We start from the raw sequence: 19706 nt of genomic DNA on the forward strand, positions 1-19706 counted from the left end.
TACAAACAACCGTTATGTGAACAAAGTTATAATACCCTTGTGCACAACTGCGCTCGGGTATAAAAAATTGTAGTAGCGAACTTGTCGTATATCTTTGCACGTGTGACTTCTTTATTGGAATGGCGTTAAATTGACAGTGATTACACAAGTGCCGGAAATAATTCAGATTTTCTATCTATGAAAGTCATATGCTTATGCTACATTTACATTTATATATGACATCTCTCCACCACCTATTTTCATGAATATAAAAAGCGATTTATGTATGTAAAAGCATACATATATACGTATTTCGGAATTTCAATTTCAATTCAATATCTTCAAGCTTATTTTCATTTATATGTACTTAATAACTAAAAATAAAATTTATTTTAAAGATGGTTTCAACTACATAATTTATTTTAATTATATTGGAGCCGGTCTGGTTCCTTTCGGACTCTCTCCTATCGCCTTAGATGTACTTCGGTACCTGAGTTCTGCTCCGTTGGTGCGTGTGCTACTTGTGGTAAAGCTGCATTGATTGCGTTGTTTTTTTGTGTCTGTTGTGTTTGCGACTGTGTTGTTTCTTCGCGCTGGTCGTACATCTCACCATGCACGCCAGCTTTTACCTGCTCAGGAGCCATAGGTTGAATAAGACGACTAGGTAATTGTTGACCCACGTTGCGTAATTGGTCGACGTAGCGTCTCCATATTCTTCCATCATCAAGTTGAACTTCGTAATGGATATCACCGCGTCTGGAAATGATTTTGCCAAATTGCCAGCGTTCACTCGACAAGTAATCTCGCACTGAGACCCAAACCTTTTTGGTAATCTTTTTGTCCGTATTACCGAGCGTAGTTTGCGGTAGTAGAAAATCTAAGCGAGTTTGAATTTGTCGACCAAACATAACCATGGCTGGACTTTTTTCTGTAGTCGGGTGGATTGCTCTTCGGTAGCTGAGCAAAATGTTTTGCAACTCTTTATGCATTGAGCCGGATTTAGTCATAGCTGCTGTCAGCTTCTGTTTAACTGTCTGTATGAACCTTTCGGCCTGCCCATTCGTTGCCGGATGATAGGGAGCACCTTGCTTGTGCACTATGCCATTCGATCTCAAGAACGCTTGAAACTCTTTAGAGTTAAACTGGGTGCCATGATAACTTACTAATATATTCGGTATGCCAAAAGTTGAAAAAATGTCTCGGCATTCGGCGATCGTTGTGTCGGTCGTCATATTGTTTACAATTTTTACAATAGGCCACTTGCTATAGGCATCTACCAAGACGAATAAGTACTTGCCATACATTGGACCTGCGTAATCCACATGCACGCGCTCGAAGACTTTACCCGGTCGTGCCCAACAATGTACAGGAACCGCGACTGGATCGGATCGGATGCTTTGGCAGGATACGCAATTAGAAACCAATTTCTCTATATCCCGGTCTAAAAGGCAACCTTTCCGCAAAGTGAACTCTATTTGTGGAATTCCAAATCGTTGCTTCGCCTCACAATCACGGCCGTATTTAAGGCATTCTACCAGAATTTTAACCTCTGGTTTTTTAGCTGTAGCTGCACCCAAGTCTTCTGCTGTAACTGGTAAGTTATCTATTAACTTCGCTGTTATCACATCTACTTCTTCTATAAAACAATCGCGCTTTTGCGTTGCAAGTCGTGACATGGCATCAGCATTTGCATTTGCTTTACTGCTTTTTACCCGGACGACGTAATCAAACGATTCCAAAAATATCGCATAGTGTTGCATACGCATCGCAGATAAAGTAGGTAAGCTCTTATGTTGCGAAAATATTTGCGCAATGGCTTTGTTATCAGTGACTAAAATAAAGCGTCTCCCAAACACATATTGATAAAACTTTTTGACATCAAATATAATTGAGTACGCTTCTTTATCCACCTGACTGTATCGCTGTTGGACATCGTTTAGTGTTTGCGAGGCAAACTGGATTGGCATTTCTGTACCGTCCGGAAAAGTGTGGCTTAACACGGCTCCAACGCCTGTGGGACTGGCATCCACCGCTAAAACGAGCGGTAGCTGCGGATCGTAATGTGTCAAAACCGTGTCTGTTTGCATCATTTCTTTAATTCGCTTGAATGATTCACAACATTTTTTATCGAAATTAAAAACTGAACTTTTATGTAACAACTGATTCAATGGATATACGACATCACTAAGGTTTGGAATGAATCTCCCGTAGTAATTAATTAGTCCAAGAAAAGCCCTTACCTTGTCCTTAGTTGACGGTTGTTTCATATCTTGGATGGCTTCCACTTTCGTTTTCTGTTTTCGTATTCCCATTTTGCTGATTTCGTAACCGCAGTACTCGATTTTGTCGCGAAGAAATTCAGACTTTTCTAAATGTACACGCATGTTACGCGTATTTAACCTTTTAAGTACTTCTTCAATCCTTTGTAAATGGGTAACGTCGTCGCTCGCCGTGAAAATCGTCCATCGTCCAAAAATACTTTAACGCCCGCCATATCTCCCAACAGCTGCTCCATAAACCGCTGCCACTTTGCAGGCGCACTCGCAATCCCAAACATCATACGCGTCGGTTGAAATAAACCCTTGTGTGTGCTTAACGTCAACAGCTCTCGATTATCCGGATAAATTTCAAGCTGTAGGTACGCTTTTGCCAAGTCGATTTTTGTAAATTTTTCTCCAACCGCCATTGAACTGAAAAGCTCGTCGATCGTGGGTAAGGGGTGCTCGTCGACAATTAGTGCTGGATTTACCGTGAGCTTATAATCCCCACAGATACGAACCGTACCATCTCTCTTTGGCACTGCAACGATCGGCGTAGCCCATTCTGATTTATCGACCTTCACTAGCAACCCTTCACGCACCTGTTTGTCTATTTCATTCTCCACTGCTTTATTAGTAAGAATGGCACTCGCCGCGCCTTTATAAACTTCGGCACCGCGTTCTCTTTTAAGTAAAGTCTTTCTTGGTGACCAGTAATTGTACCTACATTTGGTGCTGATAACAGCGGGAACTTTCTTAATATGTTTTGTAACTTCACTTCAGCACTTCCACCCGATAAAACGTTGACTGTCGTACGTTCTTTCAATTGGTTGTCTATAATATTTTTCCAATCTATATCGACCTCCCGAAGCCATTCTCGCCCAAGCTTTGGCCTTTACTGTTACACATATATAGCCTAAACATTCCAGCTTTGTTTGACAATAGCTGTACAATTGCAAGTCACTTTTAATTACTGGTTCGTCATTAAAGTATTTCTTTGCTTCTTTCAAGCTGATTATTGTCACTGGGGAGCCGGTGTCAATTTCGAAGTTGATATCAATATTATTTATCTTTAGTGTACACATAACTTTCGGGTGTAGAGTGTTGCAGTTGAGTTTTAGCAAATCGTAAACATAATCTTCCCTTTGTTTTCCTATGACGTTTACACTTTTCGTTTCGTTTAGGCACATCTTTCGCAGATGGCCCCGTTTTTTGCAGTAGTGACATACAACATCCCTGAACTTGCACTTATTGGCCATGTGATTGGCATTGCCACATCGGAAACATTGTTTGCTTTTTATTGCTTTATCTTTCTCTCGTGCCGTTCTTTCTTGACATTTTGTGTTTGCAGTTTTCTTTTCAGGTGATTTTGATCGCTGTTTTTCGTGTATTTTATTAACCTCGCTGCTCGTCGCGCCTTTTTGATGTAGCTCGCACCCTTCTTTCTCCGCTACTTCGTAGGCCTTTGCTATATTGATCGCATCATCTAATGTTAAACTTTTCTTTTCCAGTAACCGATTTTGGATTGCTTGGTTTTTCAAACCAAATACTAATTGATTCCGTAATGCAATATTCAAATAGTCGGCAAAATTGCAACCTTTTGCCAGAAGACGCAAAGCCACTAAAAACTGTTCGCGCGACTCACCATTTTGCTGCTTCCTTAGATGGAATCTATAGTTTTCTAAAATTTCGTTGGCCTTTGGGTTGAAGTGGTTTTCCAACGTCGATACGATCTCCTCGTACTGCAGAGTCTCTGGCTCGTTGGGCAGCACTTTATCGCAAAGCACATTGTAAGTCGTGGCTCCCATATAATGGAGTAGCAGTTGACGTTTTTTTGTTGCGTCAGCATTGAAGAGTGATAATGCGGTTTAGAATCGTTTCACCCACCGATTCCATGGCATATTTTTCACATCGAATGCGTCCAATTGGAACGCAGCTATTTGTGAACCTATACTGTCTCCTGGCATTGCGTTTTTTTCAGCAAATTATAATAATTCACGTCGCCAGAACTGTCGTATATCTTTGCACGTGTGACTTCTTTATTGGAATGACATTAAATTGTCAGTGATTACACAAGTGCCGGAAATAATTCAGATTTTCTATCTATGACATTCATATGCTTATGCTACATTTACATTTATATATGACTTGTCAAATAACGTTAAATTACAGGCATCTAACTCCAGTTTATTTTTCATGCAATTATAGGTTCGAGTATTTCTTATGAAGTGTTAACTAAAGTGTTTTGTGATATAATATAACTTTTCATTTTGTGAATTTGGTGCAAGGTGTAAAAAAACAATTGCATGTACTATTTAAAAGAAAAAGCACAAGATGTAAAGTTATACCTTGGGCTTATTAATGCAATATTTACATATAAATATTTATTTCTTGCATACAATGTTGGTAAAATGAAGGATGTAATTAAGTAACTTAACAGCTTATTCAGAATTTATTGTAATAATTTAAATTGCAAATTCAATTTTGCGCTAAGTGTGCGTGTAAAAGTGCTAGACCTAGCAGTTTTTATTCATTCATGGTACTACGCAACCATGTTTTTAACCGGCGAAGGGTTGAAAAACTTCTTTCGGAAGTAGCGTTACTAGCTGGGAGTGTGACCAGAATGCGGAGAAGTTTGTTAATCAATGGAAAAGCATATTCGTCGCATTTACCAAGAACTTCAGCTGCTGATTTTGAGAATGGATTTCCGCTCTCCTTATTTGTCCATCGTTCCAACCACACTTTATACTCTCCTTCCAAATTGATACCGTGCTTTTCTAAGAAAAGTTGGTATCGTTTTCCAAGCGATTTTACGCGTTCGGTAGCATTATTTTTTTCGTCAGGCGTATTATATTCCCCAATTTTAGATGGAAGTAATAAATTCAAGTAAAAAATGTTTAATGTCTTTTCGGCAACATTTCTCGGAGATCGAAATATTATCCAATATCGGTATAAATATTGCCTTTCGATAATGATCTTCAGCGTTAGACGCACGATAATTAGCCCGATAATTAGCGAGGTTTTAGTTTTTAAACTATAATTTTATTATTATATTTTTCAAGTCATTAATATTTTTATGCGCATACAAATGTCTTCTTACACAGTTGAAAGTGAAATTTCCTACATACGTGCACCGCGGAAATAGACAAAAAGTAGTATCAGAAAGTTCGATTTTACATGCATACATACATTCATAGTATCTACATACCCATTGTTTTAATTTTTGCCTTCCTTTTATTAGCTCGGGATGTAACTATGTAATATTGATGCGCCTAAAAGATGCAGTGATTTCTATTCTCAAGTTACATACCTGATGACAGTACGAATGGCAATTATAATAGGGAGGTTTTAGTTTTTTAAACTATAATTTTATTCACGTTGACGAAGAGTTTTACACGATTTCTTATTCTAAAAATAATCTTGTGCAAGCCTAAAAAATGGTTACGATTGAAGATTAAAATAAAAAAAGAACTTTCAAAGTTGTTTTTCAAATTTCTCGTTTGAGTTAATATCTTTTATCCGAAATTTTGCTTTTTATGCGCTCTGGGGGGAGAGGGGGGAGGGTGATCGCCCCATCGCTAGCCCGTCAACGCCCCCTCTTCCCCCTGTATCCGCCACCGGCCTGCTCGTGGGCACACTCTTTCAAGCTTTGTATACATTTGCTATAGAAAGCTTGAACGAGCCAGTGTGACCACTTTGTGAGTGATTCCTCAAAACGTGAGGAATTTCGGGTGCGTTTGAGTATTTTTTGAGGATTTTTATTTTGAGGAATTTTCTCTCGATATATTTGCAGACAACAAATGCACCCATGTTTTACACAACAGAGTTGTTAAATAGCTTTGGAAATTATTGAACAAAAAGCTTTCTTTGTTTTTGTTATTTAATGGCCTTATAACAATTATATTCAACAATTTTTTAGTGAGCTTGAGGCCATTTTTTAATGAAAACTTATTGTGGAAAAGCAACAATAATTTGAAAAAATGGTAGAAGTTATAGCTATTTCCGAAATCACCACATTTCCTCGTCAGACTTAACTTAAGGACGAGCACACCTAAAAGTTAAACATTCTAAATTCCGTTGAGAATGAGGCAATTTTACCATACACAACGTAAGCGGTTTGATCAAACGTGAACATGGCGGCCAGAAAATCCAAAAATTTTAATTTTTGTTTACATTTCCCGCAAACGGTTTTTCAAACCTTTAAACATCCCCATACACAACACAACTTTAAGCAAAGGGATATTTTGCTTGGTTTGGTGTTTTTTTCGCTTTTAAGCACATCTGCATTTGCTGCTAAATCTTCAAAATATTCTAAATTTTTCCAATTAAAATAAAATATATCTGCATTACTAATATAGCCCTTTGTAATGCTTAAGTAGAACGTATATTTAGTATTGAGCACCAGATTCAGCACTGATATAGTTGCAGCCTTACAGAGAAACTAATCTAGAATGCCTAAGTACATACTTATTTATATTAAATTGAAATCAGAAAATGTCTTAAAAGATTATCATTAATTAAAATTTTTATAAATCAGTTTTTATTCATACATATGTATGTATTTAGGTATTTAGATTTTACTTAAAAATCGGTAATCGGCTTTTTACGATCCCGGGGTTTCCGGGAAGGCGTTGTCACAATCCCGGGATCCCGGGATTAGTCCCGGGATTTAGATATTCATTACTTTTCAACAACTTGAATCGCAAAAATTGCTTCTATATTGTTTAAGAAGCACTCCTACCATGAAATAAATAATAATAAATCGGTTTGAAAACTACTTTTTTATTTAAAGTGGCGTTTTTATTTTTTCTCTCTGACCGCAGGATTTATTTTGAAGGACTGTGTAATTTCAAAGATATGATTAATTCCAAAAATTCTCAAAAAAATTCAATGCAATGTAGAATAAAAATATGGGTAACAAATGCAATAGCAAACTGCTTTAGAATTTAAAAAATTTAAATTTTTCTGTTTAAATTCTACAGGATTTACTCATTAATTTTATACCCATACTTCTTCTCTAAGCACATTTCTCTGAATTTTTTAATTCATTTTTAAATTACTGACGTCAGAGTGAAAAACTAAAAACGCAATTTTACTATATTTGGCCCATGGTTTCGCGAATATATTGTTATTTGTGTTTAAAATTTACTATCGCGCGGTGTTATATGTATAATGAGCTAGACATTTATAATAAAATATTAATTATTAAATAAGCAAGTAAGAAATTCCAAGTTCGGGCGGAGCCGAACATTAAATACCCGGCGCAAGTATTAAATATATGTTTTTCACCTTTCCGAAAGCTACCGCTAGATGGTAAGCCGGGGTGTATCAATTTTGAGTAAATTAGCGTCCTTAAATTTGGAAGTATTCCAGTTTCCAGCATTTCTGAAATTTACCGTTATATGAAAAGCGGCCGTAATTTTAGTCCGATTTCAATAATTTTCGACGTTTTTTTCTATGTGGCAAGCACAATAACAATACCGAGTTTGGTACAAATTGGTGTAACGGTTTCCGAGATACATATATGTGATCATAAGTGGGCGGTGCCACGCCCATTTTCCAAAATTTTACCATAAACGTATTTCTTGGTAAAGAGTTGTTGCAAGCATCAATTTTGAATAAATTAGCTTTAATATTTACTGATTTATCGAAAATTTTGTATTTCTCTAAATTACCGTTATATGGGATGTGGGCGTGGTTATTGTCCGATTTTAAAAATTTTCGGCGATTTGGTATGGTGTGCCAAGGCCAACAACTGTGCCAAGTTTGGAAGAAATTGGTGCAGCGGTTACCAAGATATACACATGTAACCATAAGTGGGCGTGGCTACGCCCATTTGGCAAATATTTATAATATTCTTATATTTCGTTTAAAAATTGTTATAAGTATCAATTTTGAGTGAATAATCTTTAGTAGTTACTAAAATATCGCAGTTTTCGTATTTCCGAAAATTACCGTTATATGGGATGTGGGCGTGGTTATTGTCCGATTTTTAAAATTTTCGCCCATTTAGTAAGATTTATCAAGGCCAACAACTGTGCCAAGTTTGGAAGAAATTGGGGCAGCGGTTACCAAGATACACACATGTAACCATAAGTGGGCGTGGCTACGCCCATTTTCCAAATATTTATAATATTCTTATTTTTCGCTTATAAATTGTTGTAAATATCAATTTGAGTGAATTATCTTCAGTAGTTACTAAAATATCGCAGTTTTCGTATTTCGGGAAATTACCGTTATATGGGAAGTGGGCGTGGTTACCGTCCGATTACGCCCATTTTCAATACCAACGGATTAACGGAAACCTACATACCAAATTTCGTTGAGATATCTCAATTTGTGCTCGAGTTATCGTGTACACGGACGGACGGACAGACGGACAGACGGACGGACAGTCAGACATGGCTTAATCGATTTCTCTATTCATTCTGAGCATTTATGTATACATTTGTCTATATCTATCTCGATTCGTTTTCGCTGTTACAAACAACCGTTATGTGAACAAAATTAATATACCCTTGTGCACAAGGGCGCTCGGGTATAAAAATTATTGCCATCAGTGTAAATTAAAAAGTCCGGAATCCCGGGATCACTAGAAATACGCCGTAACACTAAGAAAATTTATGAAAAATTAAGAAAAAAACCAAAATTAATTCATTTTAAACTAAATGTTTATTTCAAAATACAACAGTATTAGTTAAAAAATACCCCTAAAGACTAAGAAAATCAGAAAGACTTGAAAATTCACAGATAATGCCAGTTATACGCAGTAACACTAAGGAAAAAAAATTCAAAACAATCAGCACTATGCTGAGTATCGTCATCGTCGACCATCGTCAGCGCATCGGTACCATGGCTGACGATGGCCGTATCGTCACTTTTACGGACGATAACAATATTCAACATAGGGCGGAATAACTTACTTACTAAAAAATTGGTTGTTATAGCTTAAAATTATTGTAACCAATAGAGGTAAATATGTTGTACAAAAACACATAAACAGAAGTTCACAAAAGTTTATATAAAACTATTCGTCGATTTAAATAGTTAGCTTTTTACTGGGCATGTTTAATTTACGAGGAGGAAGCATTGAAAGCCTAACCCCGTCAGTGTGAGACCTTAACCCAAACTAAACTTCCTACCGTCATGTACCGTTCCCCTCCCGGCACCTCCGTCAAGGATTTCGTCGGGTGACTGATGAGGTTATGGATCTATTCTCTTCTTCTTCTTTTATTTGGCGCTGTAACCGCCAAAGCTATTTTACCGAGTGCAACAAAGCACGCCAGTCATTTCTCCTCTGTGCCAACTGGCGTGAAGTGAAGCCTGAATATTTTCAGAGCTGGAGCGTCGGTTATCGAACGACATAGTCAAGCCACTGGAGCCGCTGTATTTAAATTCGCTGCACTGCGTCCATGTCGTTGTAAAGCTCATACAGCTCATCGTTCCATCGTCTGCGGTACTCGCCGTCGCCAACGCGTAAAGGCCCGTAAATCTTCCGCAAAATCTTTCTCTCGAATACCCCAAGAGCCACCTTATTGGATGTTGTCATCGGCCATGCTTCTGCTCCATATACCAGCACGAGCATGATGAGTGACTTATATAGTGTGGTTTTCGTACGTCGAGAGAGGACTTTACTTCTGAACTGCCTACTCAGTCCAAAGTAGCACTTTTTGGGAAGAGTGAATCTGCGTTGGATTTCCATGCTGACAATATTATCGATGTTAATGTTGGTTCCCAAGTAAACGATATTCTCTACTTTCTCGAAATTATAACTGTCAACAGTGACCTGGGTGCCAAGGCGCGAATGTGCTGATTGTTTGATTTATGACAGGAGATACTTCGTCTTGTCCATACCATCATACCCATTTGCTTTGCTTCCTTGTCCAACTTGGAAAAGGCAGAACAGACTTCGCGGTTTTTCTTACCGATGATGTCAGTGTCATCGGCATAAGGACGCTGGACGCTCTTGTAGTAAATTGTTCCTGAGCGGTTCAGTTCTGCAGCTCTTTTTATCTTCTCCAACATCAGTTTAAAGAAGTCACATGAAAGAGAGTCGCCCTGTCTGAAACCCCGTTTGGTGGCGAAGGGCTCGGAGAGGTCTTTCCGAATTCTGACGGAGCTGGTGGTATTGGTCAAAGTCATTTTACAAACTCGTATCAGTTTAGCGGGGATGCCAAATTCAGACATAGCGGCATATAGGCAACTCCTTTAAGTGCTGTCGAAAGCGGCTTTAAAGTCGACAAATAGGTGGTGAGTGTCGATCCATTTCTCACGGGTCTTTTCCAAGATTTGGCGTATTGTGAATACCTGGTCTATGGTGGATTTTCCAGGTCTATAACCACACTGATAAGGCCCAATTAGTTCATTGACGGCGGTATTCAGTCTTTCACACAATACAATACAATATATTGGCACGCATGGTGGGTCGCCTTTCTTGTGGATTGGGTTGAGCGCACTTGAATTCCAGTCGTCCTGCATACACCTTATAAGCTCCTTGCCATCGTAATTGAATAGCTCAGCTGGCAGGCAGTCAGCTCAAGCGGCTGTGTTACTTTTCATCAGCATAATCGCTATTCGTACCTCGTTATAGTCAGGCGCTGGGATATCGACTCCATCGTCATCGACTGGGGACTCGGGTTCGTCTTCTCCACTTCTCTTAATGCTTCTGCCATTCAAAAGGGTCGGCAAGTGTTCCCTCCATAATTTGAGTACGTTCTGGAGATCGGCCACTAGGTCGACATACACGATTGAGAGAATACAAAGGTTGCGCCGATCTCGGACCGCTATTCCGCTCTTAACGAATTTGACAGAATCGTTGTTTGCATGACGTCACACTTGTGCAACTTGTTTACGTTTTCCTTGCAACATTTTTTCTCCTTCTTCCATTCTTGCTTACGTTTTGGCATTTCTCTCTCGCAATTGCACCAGTGAGACGTCACACAAAAATTATTCTCAAAAATCCTCTCTGATCGGCGCAATCTTGTATTCTATCATTCTTGGTCGACATGGTTGTTCCTACAGGAGTCTTAAAACCTTCCGTAAGTCTCTCAACTCTCTGCTAAAAATTTCGGGTGTTTTTCAGTCGGCCAGCATTTCAAGCATTTTTTCTCTGCAGCTTCTTGACACTCCTCATCGTACCAGCAATGAGCGGGAAATGTAGTTCCACTGCACGCGTATGTCGGTTAGTTGAAGAGTGCTCTCTCACAGCAGGTGTGAGAGTCGAGCGGCGAATCCTTGGGTCGTCTGTTTTGATTGCAGCTTTTCGACGTTGAACTTTCCTTGCATTGTTGGGGGCCTCTTTTGTTGCTGCACCGAGGTGGGGTCGTATATTAGCTGCATCAATATAGTGGTGCAAGTCGATGGTTGACCCTCGGAGTGTTCGTATGTATAGCTTGATGGATCTTTTTATGCTAAAACCCAGTACTGCATACTGCCAAGTTTCGGGCCCCGGTGAAGTCGATCAGCCTCATCCCGCCGTTTCTATGTGGAGGCTGAATATTCCGACACTGGCGCCAAAGATCCCTTCGTTACCCACCTTGGCATTTAACGATTTTTTTACATGTTATTCGGGCAGCACTAATATGTATACTCTAAGCTAAGAGATCCTTGGGTGACTCGTCTTTCTCTTCCATTGGGGCATTTCACATAAAAGCGAGATGTTGAAGAATCCCGCTTTGATGCGGATTGTGGCTAGACGTTCGTTCACTAGAATAAACCCGGCCTCTCTCCCACCACAAATCCAACACAGACTTGCGCCCCTTTACGTGGCAACTGTAGTAGACGACGCAAGACTTCCACGCTTACCTTCCTCGCCCCGTCTATCGCATTTCATGGATGGCGGTGACGTCAGCCTTATTTTCCCTAGGACATCAAACAGCTGGGCAGAGGCACCGTCCCGATTAACGGTTCGGATATTCCAGCTGCATACCCTCAAATCATAGTCCTTCCTATGTTTGCCATGATCGTCATCAAAAGAAGGGGGTATCATCCGAGGCATGTGTTTTTTTTTCATTGGGCAAGGTTTTAATGTGGCAGGACCCAAACCCAGTGCACGCGGGGTATTACGCCCTAGCACTTTAGCTCGCTCCCAAACTAGTGTTCGGTCGCTACCCAAAGAATTCATGGATATAAATAACCGGACGTAGTGAGCTGTGATTTGAACCGTAAGCACACGAATAACTTCTGGCCACTCACAGGTGAATGGCAGTCAAAAGCTTTGAATTACTGGGAAATGTACAAAACATAGCGGTCAAAGGCAAATATCTCAACTAAACCCTGATGTATTTTTTAAATACATAGCTATACATACCTGTATAGTATACCAAATAGCCGGACCAGACGTTATTCAAAATAAAAAAATTAAAAAAAATTAACTTTTCCGTTTACTCTGTAATATTCCTCCACAATTTTGTAAGGTAAACTAACAATTTATAGTCGCGCTTTGCAGTGAAATATCTTCTCTTAAATTATATACATATGTTTGTATAATTATGAGGACGTATTGAACATTTTGGGTATGCAGATTTTGTATGCTAGTATATTCATTTATGCTAAATATATTACTTGATTTTGTTTTGTCACACCGTGTAATAAATAAAAAATGCATTAATTTTTCTGTAGTAAAGTTTAATTAATGATTTAATTATAGTTTAAAATGGATATATTAGTAACCTCTAATATGCTAATTTTATTATAGAAATTTATGTGCGCTATGTGTTTTCTGCCATCTGCTATAATTATGTACTTTAGAAGTAAACGTCTTGGCTGTTCACCAAACCGGTCTATAGTTTTATAAATAATGTCAGATTCGTTCTGTGATACAAAGCTTGCGATGTACGATTAGAAGACACAAACCTAAAGACAACGTAATGAACAATTGAACTATAAACTTATTTATAGTTTACCTTTGAATCCATCTTCGCTCATTGTCGACTGTAGCCAGGTTTTTGCCCTTTTTAAATGGAAGTGCTTTGAAGTTAGGGAGAATAACGTGATAGAGAACCGGATGTTCCACATATCCACTTTTTAAATTAATTTACTAATTATTTTGTTAGCATTGAGTGTATAATTTGTATATAGTATATATATAGGAAAAAACTTGAAAGGAGGTCGAATTTATCCAGCAAGCATTTCCTGGTACTATTTTTTAATATCTATGCAAAAATTTGCCCCTACATGGCTACGCCCATGAGCGTGCATACAAACAAGCAATTCTTGACAAAAATTAGATGTTGTCGTTTTTGTATGAAGTGTAAATATTTATCTCCAAGAATGCCTATTTTCATACCTTACCAGCAACTTACACTTCACCCGGCGGTCCTTACCACTTCACTGACGAATCTCCCTTACTTTAGCAAAGACGTGGCCACCTTATGTAAGTAGGAATTTAAAATGTACAATTGGTATCAGACATACTTCTGAGCCGCTTTACAAAGTAAGTACGTATAATGCAGAGCAGTCGCTCGGAGTAGATCGGCGCTTGGAAATAACTTCAGCTGCACGTTATTTTTCAACTGACAACGTAATGCGTCATAGGAGGTGTTCATTTTGTGCTTTACTAGTAGATGACAATGGTCATGATGAAAATTTTTTACTAAAAGCTGAAAGAAAACATGGCTTACCTCGTAAGGATAAGATAATTACATTTTAAAATAATTTTATGTAGTCAACGTATTTATGTAGTTTGAGTGAATAATGTGAATCTATGTTTTTTACTCTGTAGATTTATCTATCGCAATTCGGCTATCTACCCGCTTCAGCTCGTAATCCTGCCAATGGAGGTCTGCTCGATGCAAGTACATGGACTAAAGCTGTGCAAGATTTCCAAAGTTTTGCCGGCCTTAATGTAACGGGAGATTTGGATAATGAGACTTTGGAATTAATGTCACTGCCGCGATGTGGCGTGCGAGATAAGGTGGGCTTTGGCACCGATAGTCGCTCAAAACGTTATGCTCTGCAGGGAAGTCGATGGCGGGTAAAAGCTCTGACCTATAAAATTTCGAAGTACCCGAAACGTCTTAAGCGCAATGATGTTGATGCCGAAATAGGCCGCGCCTTCAGTGTATGGAGTGATTTTACAGATCTATCATTTACTCCCAAAGCTTCAGGACCCGTTCATATCGAAATTAAGTAAGCATTTCGTTATTATTTATCTAGCTCCAAATTAAAGTACTTTGACAAAAATCATTTATGTATGTACTTATGTACATTCGACCGAGTAAAAAAATTCTGCTATGCGACCGGAAACTGACTCAAATAATTGTATTTACTATAGTAATGACCATTCATGATTCTCCCCCCCTCTACGATAATTCAATGTCCGGTTAACACAAACGGCAGGTAGAAGCTCCGGTAAAATACGACGACAGCTTTATCTATAACATGTTATATGCACGATGTCGAAAACGTTGATAATGATGTTTAACTGGGAAGTAGTGATAACCAGACAATGAACAAACAAACGGCCTACAGTGGGGCAAAAAAGTTGCGATGGACAAATCAATTTTGAGAGCCCAAATATAAACCGATTTCATGTTTCTTTTTTTTTTAAATAAGAGATAATTAAATTTCGCGTCGATCTATCCGTGGCGATTTTTTAAAAAGGCTCTAGTTGTTTATTTAGTTACGTTGAAAAATGAAAGAAAAAAAATTTTTGCGTTTGAATCATGATACAATATGTAATTTTTAGAAGGTAGTTTCACTTCAAAATTTTTGACATAAACCGTGTCTGTGACAAACACGAAATGTGGCCATTGCTACGATATAGAACTTGGGGATTATCGATTGTTATTTTAGATATTTTTTAACAGAACATGTAAAGATTTATATGTTTCATAACTGATCACTTAATTTTTAATATAAATATACGTATTTTATACATACATTATTGCCACTGCTAATCATATGAATAAAAATCATAAAAATGAAAATATAACAGCAATATTTCTTGTTTATAATGGATTAGATCCATCGCACATCACGGACTTTATCGGCCGCCAATTTAGATGTGCTCGCTAGTCTTTCCATTGCACCACAACTTATTGGTCAGAGCGATTAAGCTGGTGTAATGTGCGCACCTCCATACATCTCCATGTACATATTTCAAGCGAGCCCTATCATTTAAATAGGCGGCCGATAAAGTCTGTGGTGTGCGGTGGCTCTTATAGCTGTGTCCTTACATCTATTCCGTGTGTTGCAATATCCACGAAAGCAGCAGTTAATTTTTTATGAAGAAAATTATTACAAAATATTATTTCTCTACTTATATGTTTGGCTTTTCTTTGTTTTATTTTTCCAACGTCAAAAGCTGGATTTTTTTTTTGAAAAAGTTGGTACAACAAAAAATACGAAACACGTTTTCTGTCAGATAGCTAACATGGCGGATAAGAAGAAGAAGTGAAACTACCTTCTAAAAATTATTGTATCATGGTTTGAATGCTTCCAGTTTTTTGGAAAATACTTGAAATTAATTTCAAATGCCTGCAATTATTTAAAAAAATATTCATAAACATTTTTCCATAGGATGCATTTACTTAAAAAATGTTTCTAATTTGTCATCTATACTGATATGTATTTTTAAAGCCGTTGTTTTTTTAATCGAAAAACTCGAGAACAACTGTACAGTTATTTTTGAAATTTTGGACATCGACTCTAGACCTCCTAAGGATGATAATAGAAGAAAAATAATTTCCATATATATAGTGTTTACACATCATATCTCTGGAAGTATTCATCGTAGAGTGCTGCAACTTAGTATAGAGATATATAATATCAACGCCAAACTCATGGAAAAACGGGGCTTGGCACCTGCCATACAAACTGAATTTCTCACATTAGAATGTGTATTAAGTGTGAGAAGTTCAGTTTGTATGGAAGGTGCCACGCCCCCTTGATATATCGAAATTGCTTTTCATCTATTATCATCCCTGGATAGTCTGGAGTCGATGTCCGAAATTTCAAAAATATAGGTACAGCTATTCTCGAGTTTTTCGAGCAGAAAAAACGAAAAAACGACTTTCAAAATATATATCGTCGTTTAAAGTACAAAACCGCGTACCAACAAAATGCAAAACCGCGTATCAAGATAATGCAAAACCGCCTATGTGAGGTTGCATAAATTATTTTATGGAGAGTGAAATCACTCGTATTTCAAAATGGTTCTATTTTTTTTTAAGCAATAGCACTTCTGGATAGTATATTTCAGGACGAATGGATAAGGATTGAGCCAAGAACTTGTGTGAGCAAACCCAATTTTTGGCAGCCGATGTCAGTTACGCGGTTTTGCAGAATGACGATACGCTGTTTTGTACTTTAAACGACGATATTAGTATAGATAACAAATGAAATGCATCTTTTAATTAAATGTATCATATGACAATATGTTTATGAATAACTTTTCAAATAATTGCAGACATTTGAAATTAATTTCAAGTATTTTCCAAAAAATTTAAAGCATTCAAACGTAAAATTTTTTTTCCTTCCATTTTTCAACATAAATAATTAAAATCTAGATCTTATTTAATTATCTTTTATTTAGAAAAAGAAACATGAAATCGGTTCATATTTCGGCTCTCAAAATTGATTTGCCGACAGGAGCCTTTTTTGCCCCATTGTGCGGCCCTAAGAGGTGAAATAATCTGGACCTGCATAGCACTTAAGTGGCGTTTTACAGCTTCAGACACTTTGATTGATCCTAGAAAATCATATTGACCTCAAAAGAGAAGACATCATTTGCTTATGGCAAAAATAATCGATCGATGCGGCACCTCTTAGAATTATCGTAGAGAGGGGGATCATTACAATACCAAATACTAAAAGTTTAATCAGGTTTCCGGTCGCGTTATAGGATCTTTTTTCACTTGGACGAATGTACATACTTATTTCATTGCCTTGAAAGCCTTTATCATTATCCACTATTTCGTTTCAATTAGGTTTGTTGAAAGCGAACATGGTGATGGCGATGCATTTGACGGTGTTGGGGGCACACTAGCACATGCATTCTTCCCTGTTTTCGGTGGAGACGCTCATTTTGACGATGCCGAATTATGGACGATCGGATCACCACGTGGAACGAATCTTTTCCAAGTGGCTGCCCACGAATTTGGTCATTCGTTAGGTTTGTCGCATTCAGACGTCCGCTCTGCGTTGATGGCACCTTTTTATCGAGGGTTCGATCCAGTATTTAAACTTGATTCCGACGATGTTTTGGCTATACAGGCTTTGTATGGTAAAAAAACTGGCGGAGTGGGCGATCGTGGTGGATTCCCGAAAAGTACCCAAAGGCCGGTCTATGCTCCTCCAAAAGCGCCCCGAGACGACCTCATTTGCAAGGACCCAAAAGTGGACGCTCTATTTAACTCGGCCGATGGGCAGACATATGCTTTCAAGGGCAACAAGTACTACAGACTCACCGAAAACTCTATTGCAGACGGTTATCCCAAACTTATTTCGGAGGGCTGGCCTGGTTTACAAGGTAAGCATTTTCGTGTGAAATTTAAATAAGCAGAATTAAAAAAGTTAGACTATTTCATTTAAAACAGGTGATATCGATGCTGCGTTCACATACAAGAATGGAAAAACCTACTTTTTCAAGGGTACCAAATACTGGCGGTACAATGGGCGACAAATGGATGGTGATTATCCAAAGGAAATCAGCGAAGGCTTCACCGGTATCCCAGATCATTTGGATGCTGCTATGGTATGGGGCGGCAACGGAAAAATTTACTTCTACAAAGGCAGCAAATTCTGGCGTTTCGACCCATTAAAACGACCGCCTGTGAAATCCAGTTATCCGAAACCTATTTCAAACTGGGAGGGCCTGCCCAACAATATTGATGCTGCATTACAGTACACCAATGGATATACGTACTTTTTCAAGGGTGACAAGTACTACAGATTCAACGACAGGACATTTTCGGTGGGTTTGAAAATAGTGTAAAAATTTTCTAATTTGCCTTAGGCCCATACACATCAAGTGATTCGCTCTAGGGTTATTGTTTTCATAGCCAACAAATATGTATATATGTATTTGGAGCTATATACTTTATATTTATGAGAATCTTCTTTTCGTTTAACAGGTCGATGCAGCAAATCCACCATTCCCACGACCATCTGCCCACTGGTGGTTCGGCTGTAAAAATGTTCCTTCATCGACAGGTAATATTCTTGAAAATGATGAAGAATCGCGTTTGCATTCAGCATACAACAATGACGAAAATGACGAGTCACTACAATTCGATGCAGGTGAGTGGAACCGACCTAGGAGCGCATTGTGAGAATGAATAAACTGTCGATTATTAAATATATGTCAATGTGCTACTTTTACATTAACGTTGCTAATTAAAAAAGATCTCTTAAACTAGTTAAATTAAGGAAATTTTACATATTTCTGAAATGTTACAATACGGATCAATATGGTATGTCAAATCACTTCGCGATAAACGTGTCCATCTGTTATAGTTTTTTTTAATTCATTTGTTACTTGTACCCTTATGTTGTCATTTATGTTATATTGATTTTAAATATACATACATTCATATATGAAGCAGTAAATCTCGAGGTGCTCGTTTGCGTTGTTAGATCTTCTTTCCAATGGATCATTTGTTAATTACTTAGTAAATCAAAATCATGTATCCTTCATCATCGTCATTATGTATTCATGTATATAATTAAGTACATTTCATTTAATAACTCTGTATCTTTCTGTTCAAGCATATCATCGTGAATACATCGGATCTAAGGTATAATGCAACATACATGTGTATGTGGTTGCATACATAGATATATGTAGATTCAACATTCAAACTCTCATATATTATCTATTACTTTGTTTATACCTACGCAAGAACCGCATTAACAAAAAGCCGATTTGACTCAACACATATTTCTTTCAAGCGTTTATGTCTGTGTCTTTATACTGCACTCGCTGAAACCGTATTTAGAACTAAACAAAATTTGCTGTTTTTATTTTTCTTTAATAATTAATATGCGCGGTTGACCGGGATGGAAGCGAACATTAATTCAAATTTATTATAATAATAACTCAAATTTAAAACGGGCTGTATGAAGAAACTCAGCATATTTTCCCTTCTTGTCAAATGAATGATGTGTTTATATGTGTTTTCTAACCGATGTGAGAAATATAAAACCGATTTGAAAACAAATTCGAGTCAATACACTTTCGAATTTCTGAGCGTATTGAAAGTTGGTTTATGCATCCATTTTGAATCACAGCGAACTTGGTCAAAGCGCTTTATGTGTCGCTATAAACAAGGTATGTGTAGCATATAAATATTTGTTATACATAAATTCATGATAAAAACATAACAAGGTAAAACCATTGAGAGGCAGTCTGACGTTTGCCAACAATATAATTTTAAAATCAAAACTCAAACTCACACACACATTCTCATTTTCAATCTCACACACACATTCTCATTTTCAATCTCAAACAACAACAATTGTGAACAA

General features: G+C 37.7%; 1 protein-coding gene across 8 annotated transcripts in view; it reads left to right on the forward strand.

Moving 5' to 3' along the window:
* The window catches only part of LOC118744151 (matrix metalloproteinase-14), a 396751-nt gene that overhangs the window by 292992 nt on the left and 84053 nt on the right, over positions 1-19706 (forward strand). For 5 of the 8 annotated variants that reach the window (XR_004993511.1, XM_036476932.1, XM_036476933.1 and 2 more), the window contains exons 3-6: positions 13960-14366; positions 17168-17709; positions 17777-18153; positions 18314-18479. Coding sequence is in view for 6 of the 8 variants with exons in the window: in XM_036476932.1 (XP_036332825.1) it covers positions 13960-14366; positions 17168-17709; positions 17777-18153; positions 18314-18479 (1492 nt within the window). In the remaining 2 variants the exon portion in view is untranslated. The remainder of the gene's footprint in view (positions 1-13959; positions 14367-17167; positions 17710-17776; positions 18154-18313; positions 18480-19706) is intronic. The other 3 variants (XR_004993512.1, XM_036476936.1, XM_036476934.1) reach the window with 1 other exon arrangement.

Source organism: Rhagoletis pomonella, unplaced genomic scaffold (genome assembly GCF_013731165.1).
Source record: "Rhagoletis pomonella isolate Grant_MI unplaced genomic scaffold, Rhpom_1.0 Rhpom_scaffold_00008, whole genome shotgun sequence".
In the NCBI taxonomy this organism is placed as follows: domain Eukaryota; kingdom Metazoa; phylum Arthropoda; class Insecta; order Diptera; family Tephritidae; genus Rhagoletis; species Rhagoletis pomonella.